Here is a 12,756-nt window from a genome sequence, read left to right on the forward strand (position 1 = left end):
TGTGCTTTGAGAGGACAACTAAATACCCCCCCCCCCAGATAACCCGTATGCCTCTGTTACGTTTAATGATACCTGTATTATTGAATTATTATACACAAAAAGAGAGTGTCAAATACTCGTTGTTCGTGTTCATGTACCACAATACATCCAAATTACAATTGCGATTCTATGCAAATGAGGTCTTGTTGTTGTATAATTAACTAAAATATTGCATTATATCAAACACACCAAAAGTAATTACATGTCAAATGAGACGTCCTTGACAAAACCAAAAATTACAACATTCGAAAGGAATATGGCAACCGATCTTTATAGCTTTTTATGTTGTGCTCGAAATGACCACAACGATAGCATTTTCTTGATTGCTTTATATGTTGGAAATATAACGTTGTTTCTTTAGTCGACCAGGTTACACAGACGAAACATGAGAATTAGTACATTGATTGGAACAATATAAAAACAAATTTATGAGAACCTCTCATCAAGCGGGCATATTCGACACAAGAAATGAACTACATCTGCTTGAAGACAAAACTCATGATCTTAGTTAATATGTTAAAATGAGTTATTATTCGCACAATTTTCAATATCCAATTGCATGAAAAACCAAATATTTGCAAATAGGGTTTGAATATATTTATAGATGGATATCTTTGAAATTTTGTTAAATGTGAGCAAACATCTTCGAGTATAGCATCATAATTTCCCACAAAATACCCTGATTTTACCTCTAATAGAAAATCTACTCATTCCAAATAGAGTTATTAACCTTAAAAAATTATGAGGTCCGTCGATTTTGGCGCGGAGCGATAGGTGTTCGAGATCGAAAATCGGGGAATGAATGGGTGTCGAAGATCGAAAAGCGTGAGCAAACACACAGTAGGTTCAATTTCGTAGTCGTCGGTGTTTCTTCACCAATTTCGCGATTGGAAAATAATTGCAGAGATTTCATTTCGTTGGGGTGGGGAAAAAGGGTAGAAAGAGAGTAAAAAACAAACAATACAAAAAATAGGGAGTGCAGTCCAAATTTTATGAAATCGGGACTGAATTTAAATACTTTTGGACAAATAGGGATTTAAATCCAATTGTACCTTTTAAAGAATTTCATAATTTATAATGTTATTAATATTAATTGAATTATTTATTTATATTAATTTTAATTTATAACTATTTGTATTATTCTCTCCGTTCCATAACAAAGTATCCATTTTTTCATTTTAGTCTGTCCCATAACAAAGTATTCATTTTCTTTTTTTTAGTAGCTTTACTATCTACCTAACATTACAAATACTCTTACAACTTACGGTATATTATACAAATATCATTACCTTTATATCACACGTATTAATAAGGTTATTTTAGTCATTTCTATTTCATTCCTACTACATCTCAATATAATACTAATATTTTTAAAATTACGTGCAAAAAGCAAATGAATATCTAATTATGGAACGAAAAAAATATATAATATTTATTTTTACTAATATATTTTTTTTTATAAATTCTCGTATATAGTTAAAAATGGGACTAAGTAAAGTAGTACGGTGGGATTATTAAATTATACTAATATTATTCAAACACTATAAATATTGAACGTAAAATGCATACAAGGTATATGTGTATATATGTATACGTACGTATGTATCATGTATGTATACTTTTTTTTTACTTTTATTTAATTTTGCTGTTGCTATAACGTGATGAGTAAAGATTTAGAGTTAGTTGTAAGTTGGACATGTTTGATTGAAAAATATTTGCTAATATATATTTGATAAAAATAATATATTTTAAATTTTATATTCCATAAAATATGTTCAATATATATTATTTTATAAATAATTAAATATTATGTATATAATATACAAATAGAGAATTTATTTAAAATTAATACTCCCTCCATCCAGCTATAAAATATATATATTGTTATTTTCGAACGTCCGATTATAAAGTAAATATTTTATTAAATACCTCTTTTTTTTACAAATAGTTTTATTTTACATTACATCATTACTTTTTTACACCAAAAAATAAGGACCAAAATATCATTATACTATTTTCAACTACTAAAAGTAAATATTTAGTTTATATATTGGACGGACGGAGTATAAATTAATACTTTATAAAAATATAACTGTCTATAAATATATTTATTTAAAAATATATAAAAATAAAAAAAAAATTATGAAAGAATTCTCCTTAAAAATATTAAAAATAAAAATGTAGAAAAATAATGTCAATGGATGTTTCTACCAACAACTATATAAAAATATTAATAAAATAGTAGAAAGGAAAAAGAAGAATGTGACAACACAACACAAAGAGAGAGATAGAGACAAGTAACATCAAATTTAATGCAATCAAATTGCAATTAATTATTAAATATTTTTTTCACCCACTATTTTGTTTTGCACTCTTTTGCTACTATTTTTTTAAGTCTTGAAAAGCCACAACATTTTAATATTAATGCTTTCATGTGATTTTTGGTAAACCTAATGTACTTATTAAACCTCCACCACACATACATTTTTTATTTTATTTTTAATAAATACTCCCTCCGTTTCAGATACTATGTTCACGTTGCTGTTTCTGTCCGTCCCATGTACCATGTCACTTTCTTTTTTTGGAAAATGATTACACACTTTAATCTTATTTTAAATTTTTTAATTTTATTTTTTTAAATTTTAATTAAACTAATTAGTTATCTTAATTTTAATTTATAATTGTTTAATAGGATAATTATTTTCACTAATATATTCTTAATTATCTACTAATTACACTCCTCCTAAAATACTGTGTCTACAGTGTAGCAGACACGGTATCTGGGACGGAGGGATTAATAATAATAATAATAATAATAATAATAATTCAGCCAATGCACAAAGTCCGAGTAAGGATTACATATATATATATATATATGGTCTTAATTAGTAGATAATCTAGTTTAGTGTCATATGAAATTGTCGGTCTGAATATGCTTATTATGAATAATAAATACAATGAATAATAAATACATTGTACTTCATCCGTATTATAAGCAAATATTTATTTGTTCTTTTACCTAGTTTTAAAAATATTAGTATTATATTGGGATATAGTAGAAATAAAATAAAAATGATTAAAATAATCTTATTAGTATGTGTGATATAATTGTAATGACATTTGTGTAATATATTATAAGTTGTAAAAGTATTTGTAATGTTAAGTAAATAGTAGTTACTAAAGAAAATAGAAATTGATACTTTGTTATGGAACGGATTAAAATAAAAAAATAAATATTTTGTTACGGAACTGAGTGAGTATTATTATATGTTAATTATTCATTCACTATATTCTTTTGTTTCAATTCGAAGAAACCTTTGATGTTTTTTAGTATATTTAAAAATAATAATATTTTATTAATTAATAAAAATATAAATTATAAAAATATTAATATTATCTTATAAAATATTAATGATAGAAACCTTTGATGTAAAAGTAGCACATTCAGTTAGGATAAAAAAGAATATATTATATTTCAACACAAAAAAGTAAAATAAAATACACTTATACTAATATAATAGAAACATGCAATATGAACCGATAATATATGCTAATAATTTATATAATATAAAATATATTTTAATATAATACAAATATTTGATATAAACAAGCAACATCCCTAAATAACTTTATTACTATATTTGAAAAAAGAAAAAAAAAATCATATTTAATTATTACTTTTTATTTAACATTTATTTACCACAAATTGTCATTAACTTTATTATATCATCTCTTCATTTTTAACAATTATAAACTAAATTTTCAAAAATACTCTAAATTATATTTTTTACTTTTTCCACTTTCAATAAATTATTTATTTTTCTTAATTCATATGCGGAGCCCAAATGAAGTATTATTTAAAATAAAAAAATTTACCGTACTAACACGTAACAATTATTCGCATAATACATACTATTATTGATAACACAAAAAAAAAAAAAAATTTATTCAGCAGGCCCTATAAATATAAACAATGTGCCATCGGCCTAATTTTCAATGAATTAATTTGCTCCGATCAACATCATAACCTCTTGGCTCCCGCTAAAATTCAAATATCACATAATTGCCCCGTAATGAAAAATAATATTCCCTCCCCGTCAAATTTATGCATATTTTCATTTAAATTTATCCATCAAAATTATACCATAAATAGCAATAATTATAATGAATTTTCAAAAATATCCCTACATATATTTTACTTTTACACTAAAATATTACACTTATTTCTCGTAATATCCAATCAATAACTACTACTTCCAAAATATCAAAACATAAACCAAAAATTTGAAAGCGAAACCACAAAAGAACACAATAGTAAAATGCAGCTCCAATGCAAGTAAGTTTTTATAGTAACAAATAACTCAGGAAAGAATGACAAATATGGAGTCTAAAAATGTTACAACAAGGACCCGATGTGAATGAATGAATTATACATATAAATATATATATATATATATATAGAGAGAGAGAGAGAGAGGCGAACAGGAAGCGAAGCACGTATCGATGCTGTCTTTATGCCTTTCGACTCTACGAATGAGCTTCTAATAAGAAATCAGGCGAATCGATCTAACAGCGTATGTCACAGTAAGGGATGCAATCATGAATGTGCATTAATTTAAACACCGTAATGCCTCACCGATGATTCCAGAGATTCCGGGCTCGGACGGATCATTTCCTTCAGTTGAATTCCCTTTTTGTAGATCTTGAACGTAGGCGCTACTTGTATGTTCTCAGCTCGAGCGATGGCATTTCCCGTGTCAACATCCACCTTTTCAAATAATCAAATCAATTTAAAAAGAATATCTCATCAACTTCGATTAAGATAAAAAAATCGATAGTTCACAGTGATCTACCTTGATGAAGTTGATAGAAGGATAGCGAGTGCACATCATGTCGACAAACGGAGATATTTGTTTGCACTCGACACTGGAGCAGGCTTTAAAATGGACAACAGAAGCGCCTGTATTTAATTTAACGATTTTTCACCGGATATAATCATTACCATCGAGAAGATAACGAATTATCTGCAAAATTAAAGAAAACGACATCCTTACCCGGCAAAGAGATTGCAGCACGAAACTCGTCTAGGCTTGAAATAGACTCGACTTCCCCGCCGAATGTCATTTTATTCACGTCTTCTCCGCGCGATTTCTTCAGTTCAACTTGTGCATGAAATAGAGATTCGGCAACTTCAGCGTCGTCGGGGAGCTCCATTCTCAAAACCTCGTAATCTCTCACAGCTTCCACCCATTTTTCAAGCTATCACAAGAATTAAAATTTTCGGGCGTTGGGATTGAAAGGTCTCGTAATAAAGATACTTATATATGTATGTACTGATGTATAGTACCTTGCTGTTCGAGGCGGCTCTTCGAAGTAGAGCTTTGATGTAATTCGGCTTGATATGGAGCGCTTGATTGCAATCATCCACCGAGCGTTCCCACTGTCCGAGTTTGAACCAACACGCTGCTCTATTACAGTACAGAACAGAATTCGAAGGATCGAGTTTGAGGCCTTCTCCATAAGCAGAACAGGCTTCAGTGAACCTTTCGGATTTGAATAAATCGTTCCCACGAGCACGAGCTCGTCCCACCAACCTCACATTGTTCTGCAGAATCGAGATTTCGACGTTCTGCGGGTCCATCTGTCTGGCCTTTTCTACAGATGCAAGTGCACTGTCGAACCTGTATGCAATTTATCATTCATCTTAAAAGTTCGAATCGTTTTTCATCGCTTCATAATTTGATAGACTCGCGCAAATGTACGCCTCCTCTCTCACCTTCCTTTGGCCAGCTCGATTTGGGTAGTAACAAAGAACAAGTATGCTTCAAAAAGCATACCGAATATCTTTGGCTGCGAATGGGAACTAGCAGGGGGGGAAGATTTAGGAATGTTGGAAAATGCTAAAAATGCGTCGTCAAGTTGATGGAGCTTCAAGAGAGCTTCGACCCTACACGCACAAAGCTTGAATGCAAAATATACAAACAGTTGAGTCAGAGTTCTTGCTCCGGATCTCTGATATTAAAACATACAAAAGCAGTCATCGAAACTTGAGACATCGAACCTGAGGCGAAGCATCTGCACCAGCTGCAATGGCAGCGTCAACCTCCCTCAGAGTACTCTTCCAGTCCCCAACTCTCCGGGCATCGGTGCACTTGCTCAGATGCTTCTCCACAGACTGCAACTTTTGTAATTCCGTAGGATCTGGTAGGTGCCCGGCGAAACAAATGTGTTTCCTTGCAGTCTCAATCTGTCCTAAACTGTGAGCATTTGAGAAATCAAAGATAGTCTACGACGTAATACATACTAGATAACCATTACTTTACAGAAAAAAAGACAATTAAACCAGAGAGGCAGAGCACTATAAGCGACAAAGACCGGTACCCAAAACCAATGCTTTAATTATGCTTTCCTCGACACAAACTAAAAAAACTACCGCAATCAATATAATGATTAATCCCACTGCCGATCAACCATAAATTTAACTGAAACAAACAAACATTGCTGTCACTATCCCAATCTAGAAAACGTCGTGTTTTTACTCACATAAGCAAACTACACTATCCTCGCCTTTCTGTCGAATAAAACAAAGATGGATGGATGGATGGGTAATATGCATATGGAAACACATGGAGAAAGCAAGAAAATGCTCAAACCACCTTAAGAAGGAATGGAAATGCATCGAACATCTATTCAAACATAAAAAGCGCAGCAGTTAATGGTGATGCAGATCAATGCTTAGACTACTTCCACTCCATCACAAATCAAACAAATTATGACAAAATTACCGGTATTAAACAAACATACATACTAGTTTCACCAAATGCAGATCAGAATCAAAATCAGCAAATCCAACAACCAAGCAACACGAAGAGCATTCGAATGCAACAATTGGTTACCAAGATGATCCACGAACGAACTACGAACGAACTCACCTAAGAAGCAGAGATCCTAACCGATGGTGTGCCCTAACATAGCCTGGATCCAACCTGATAGCCTCCTCGCATTCCCTGACCGCCTCCGACAGACGCCTCAGCCCCATCAAAGCTGCGGCGCGGTTGAAATGGTACGCAGCAGTGTCCCGAGATATGGCTATGGCCTTGTCATAAAGGCTCAAAGCTTCTGCAAAATTACCCTTCTTGTAATGATCATTTCCCATCCTTTTTAGCTCCTCTGGATCACTACTGCAGGCTGCTTTTTTCTTCCCCATCTCTCCGCCAATCATTCCTCCTTTATCTAGCCCTAACTTAGGTCGGATTATGCTGCCGTGGCCGTAGTTAGCGGAGCCGGACCCTAACACATCGGACTTCGTAGTTCGGCTGGGGATTGAACCCTTTAGAACTCGGCCGGAGGGGCAGATGTTACCGGCGGGGAGGACGTTCACGGCCGGGGAGTTGACGGAGGCCGAACCGGAGTAAATCAGTGGATGAGATCCAACAGAACTGGAACGGGAGTTATCGAGCTTTAAATTGCGTGAAGTCAGAGGAGAACTGTCAGCGGAGAGTTCGCCGGAAAGGCTATGGGGATTGGAATCGGACTTTCTAGTTAAATTGGAATTAGGTACTGCCGACGTCCGGCCGGAGACCGATCCGGACGAGCCGGAACTACTGCTGCTCGAGGTAGCAGTAGCGGAGACGGCGGCGGCGGTGGCTCCGCCACCGGTCCGAGTCCGTAGCGGAGAAACCGGCGAACCTAGATCGAGCTCGCGGAAGTCCGGCTTGTTGACATCGCAGTTGACGGCGTCCTTGAATCGATCCGAGAGCGATTCCCCCGCAGCAAACTCAGGTTTGGTCCTCCCGAGTTGCGACGCCATTTCGGGATTGAAATCGGGGTTTTAGTTTACAGGTCCTTCTGCTTCTCCTTCTCCTTCTCCTTCTCTTCCTCCGGGGGCGCCTCTTCTTCTTCTTGGGCCTGGGTCTGGGTCTGCTCCGGTGGAAGCATCAAGGAATGGAATGGATCTGGCGAATTGAGATGGAGATGGAGATGGAGATGGGAATATGGCGAGAAGGTGTGGGCACTAAAACTGGTTTTGTTTTCCTCTCCTTCACGAGACGGACAGCTCTTTCTCTCTCTCTCTCTCTCATTTACTCATATTCTTCCCTCCGCTACATTTCACTTCACTTTTTTTTTTTTTTTTCTTAAAATAATAATATTTAAAATAAAAATTAAAATACTTTAACAATTATTAAAAATTAAAAAATTATGATGTAATAAGTAATACTGATAACAATAATAATAAATTTATTGTTAATTTTTACTGAAGTATGTATAATAAAATTTTAAATGGATAAAATTATCTAAAATAAATAGATTATATTAAATTTAGTAAACAATCATAAAAAATATAGGAGTATTGACATGAATTTTGTGGAATGATGAAATATTTTTTATTTGTTTGATTTTATCTGAAATCAATTTTTTAAAAGAATTTAAAGAATATTTGATATGGAATTTTATTAATCTAACATTGCTATTTTTCTAAAAGAGCAAGCAAACAAACAAAGCGCTTAAACTCTATATTCTTAAAAGATGATAAATTAGGTGCTGAAATATAAATTTCAACGTTACGTTGAATAACTATAAATTAATTTTGTAAAGTAACTAAAATTTAAATATTCAGCACAATGCTGACAATGCTGAATGAAAAACGGTTTAATCTGTGATATGTGGTGATTTTTACAATATTTTTACTGCCATTAAATATTATATGAATAATATTCATTTTTTACATTATAATTTTTTTCAGAACACTTTTTTCAGTCTCGCATGGGTCACTTATCTTCAAATTAACTTTAGAGTTCAATTTTCGAAAAAAAATAATTTATTCAATCCATTTAACATATATTAAATCTATGGAAGTTGGCCTAACACTGACCCAACTTCGAGAATATTACATATACAAATTATTTATAATATAATATTTTATTAATTTATAATTTTAATATTCATTTTATGTTTTATTTCAATTGATTTTTTTTTTTTTTCCTATCTCATTTCAATCGAAGCTTTTTTTATTTTTGGTAAAAGGATCTTATCCAAGGGGAAAAAAATGGAATATTTAGAGTATCTCTTACAGTTACCTTCTTCATTGGTTTTATCATTACATTTTTAATTTTTACTATAACAAAACTCATCTATTTTAATAAGAAATACATTTATCAAAATTTATTACCTCTATCGAAAACTGGTTACCTTAAAAAATATATATATTTAAAAATTAAAAAGAAAAATTACAGACTATCCAAAAAATTGTTACATTTTAAATTATAAATTTAACATAAATTATCTATAAATATATTTAAAATTCATTAACCAATCTTTCTTATCTATTATATTTTAAAATTATTTGTTGTACTCTACCTTTTTCATATTCAATTTGCACGAGTGTCACACAGTGCAAAATAAAATATTAATTACTACGCCACTGAAAATACAAAATGAAGTAAGGCTGGTGAGTAGGGTCGTCTCTACATGGAACAATAATAATTTAAACACTCGGTTGAATATAATTATACTAATATATATAATGGGGGGTTTTGATTTATCACACTAATTTAAGGAGAAAATAAATTCGCTCAACTAAATAAAATAAAATAAAATGCAATGCGGATTACCAAAGATTGATTAGACTCTAGCATAGGCATGAATTTTATGTTCGAGATATCAATTTTGTTCATCGACTAAAAATCAAGTTCATTGACTAATTGGATAAATTGGTTATAGTTGATTTACACGCGTTCACAACCAACATTTCCTAACTTTTTCGATAGCTAAGGTACGATCATTAGCTATTTCCCTAATCGAGTGAGAATCCTAGGTACAACCGAAGTTTTACTTACTCGACAGCTTTAAGTACTAGAAAGACCCAATTCATATAACAAAATTCCTACGCGGATTTGTTTAAAATTGATTCTAATTCTTCCCTAAAGTATTCCTCTAGGTTGCTACACCTATTGAAAAATTACACAATTACGGGTGCCAATCTCCAATTTAGCTATGAAATCTCAAATCAATATGTGCGCAATAATCAATTTAAGATTTCTAAACTTATAAATTAGAAGAATTAGAAATACTCAATATCGATGAACACCAAATTAAACAAAATCAAGTCTCACAAATTCAATCTCAAACATCAATTCACACCTACGCTAGAAATAAAATTAGTCGGAATTCATAAAAATTGAAAACACAAAAAAAATAAAGAAGTTCATCATGCCTTCAATTTCGAAATCGACAAAGAAGAACAATATGAAGATAGAAGAAGAACGCCCCGAAAAGTCGTTTGCAATCCTCTTCCAAGTTCTCCTCTCTTCCGTGCCATTCTTTCTCTCTTCTCCCCTTTAAGAAAAATGATGTCGTGGTAGAAGTGGTAGTCCCCTTCTCTTCCCCTATTCAATTGCAAATCGTGTCTCTACAACTCCATCCCAAGACCCCTTTTAAATAGATCTCCTTTGCACTTCAATCATCACATACTTTTTATATTGTAAATTTACCCCGGATGGCCTTTTTGTAAATTTCACATTTCTCACATTGTGTTGCGTGATCACGCCTAAAGCCTTCGTGCGTTCTGCTCATTGTCTCCCAAATACATCCCAAATCATGCCAACTCCATTAAATCTATTACAAAATTAAAAACACACCATGAGTTGCATATATACGAAATTTTGTATCTCAAAAGTCGCCCAAAACAGAATAAAATATCATTATATACAATACATATCACAATTCAACAAAATGACTAGTAAAAATAATGATTCTTTCACTCATTTCTTAAATCAAACGGTTGAAAATGAAAATTTTTCAGGCAATGAATCAAATCAAATTTCTTTTGATAATCCAAATTTTCAAATATTACTATTAATTATATTGATAATATATTTATTTTATACGTTTATATTATAGTATGATTCTTTTGGTGTTATTTCTAATTAATATATATGTTAATTTATTCCAAATAATTTCAATTACTAAAATTTATATAGGTTAATATTTAAAAGTTAAAATATAATAAATATTATGTAAATATATTATTAGACAATAAAAAGATATAGAAATATGTATAAATAAATAAATTAGTTATATATTGTTTATATATATATATATTATTACATAATAAAAATATATATAAATGAATAAATTATTATAAATTTATAAAATAGCAAAGGTAATGGGTTGAAGATGATTTACTATAATCGGTGATAAATGAAATGATTTGAATGTTGAAATGAATATGATCTAGTCGAGAAAGATAAAAATGATAATGAAGTAGATATAATTACTATAACATATACTCTGAGGGGGTGTTTAATAATTAGTTGTTAGTCCATTCAATTAATTGGTTTAACTAGCTGAACATATTAGCTAGCTAAAATATGGTAAAATACTAAAATAATTGTTTATATGTAAAATGACAATTAAATATATTTTGTATTTTATTGTAAAAATATTTAATTGCATTATTTTGGTGGAATTTTAGAATTTTAGAATTTTTATTATTAACTATCGAAAATCATCAAAATTTTATTAAAATATTTTACTTTTGTTATTTTTCTAAATATTTTTAAAACAAATTAATGTATTTTAACCTATAAAAATAATTCTTCCAAATACTTTTAACTTATAAAAGTAAATTTATAGTTACGTTGATTTGGTCGGGCATGAATTTTAAGAAAAATAGATAAAAATAATTTTTTTTATATAATAAATAAAGAGTAGAAAATTGATATTTTTTATTAAAAGGTAAATAAAAATATTTTTTTATGACAACAAAAAAAATGAAAAATAAACACAAATTTGGATGAATTAATAAATATTGTAATAAAAAATATATATTAATATGTAAGAAATGAACATTTAATTCTTATGATAAAAAAATAAATAAAGTAAAAAAAATTATTCTGAAACATTAAAATATCCAACGTTTCAAAATTAACTTTTGAGACCAATAAATAAATTCAAAAAACTAATTTACCAAATGTATAGATTAGTTTTTGATGGGTCAAACATCTAAATTTCAAAACAACTAAATTCTTTTTTGAAAAATTATTTTTTAAACAACCTCTAAATATATTGTTGGCAAAAACTAAAATTTTGAATGCGGACGAAAAAAAATTTGAAGATCTTGGACGTATAATTTGAAATTGATTTGAAGCAAAATATTGTTTAAATTTTATTTAAATAATATTTTGATATGATATTTTATAAAATAATAATAATAATAATAATATGTTTTTATTAGAAACCATACATACTGAAGATTTATGTTTGAAATCATAAACAAGCATAAACAAAAGCAAGCAACAATTTAACGATTGTTTAATTAGTGTTTAGAGTATTATTTATGTTGTTATATCTATAATTTTTTATATTATATTCTCAATGTCATTATGTTTGTTATTTTTATTATGAATCTTGTTATTTATATTATTTTCAAATTTATTAAAAATTTAAATACATATTTAATCATTATAGTATTTTTTTTTCATTATTTGTGTAATTTATTGAATATTTATAAGATAATTAAAAATTAAACTAGTATGATTAAAATTTTATTGAATAAAAATATATCAATATTGATAAAATAGACAAAGACATGTTATAAAATACAAAAATATTAAAGAATATTACTCCCTCCGTCTCATAACAAAATATCTATTTTCTATTTTAGTTCGTCACATAACAAAGTATTCATTTCCTTTTTTAATAACTGTACTATCTACC

The 12,756-nt window shown here is 29.8% G+C and overlaps 1 protein-coding gene across 1 annotated transcript; it reads right to left on the reverse strand.

The window, feature by feature from the left end:
- Positions 1-4,408: 4,408 nt before the first annotated feature.
- Positions 4,409-8,122, reverse strand: LOC127266000 (TPR repeat-containing thioredoxin TTL1-like). Its single transcript, XM_051296063.1, has 7 exons — positions 6,972-8,122; positions 6,101-6,296; positions 5,816-6,000; positions 5,387-5,720; positions 5,094-5,298; positions 4,893-4,999; positions 4,409-4,807 (listed from the first exon to the last, which is right to left on the reverse strand). Exons 1-7 carry the CDS (start codon positions 7,847-7,849, stop codon positions 4,655-4,657), a joined length of 2,058 nt encoding a protein of 685 aa, XP_051152020.1. The 5' UTR covers positions 7,850-8,122; the 3' UTR covers positions 4,409-4,654.
- Between the last annotated feature and the right edge of the window lie 4,634 nt (positions 8,123-12,756).

Source organism: Andrographis paniculata, unplaced genomic scaffold (genome assembly GCF_009805555.1).
Source record: "Andrographis paniculata isolate CXL003 unplaced genomic scaffold, ASM980555v1 Contig74END, whole genome shotgun sequence".
In the NCBI taxonomy this organism is placed as follows: domain Eukaryota; kingdom Viridiplantae; phylum Streptophyta; class Magnoliopsida; order Lamiales; family Acanthaceae; genus Andrographis; species Andrographis paniculata.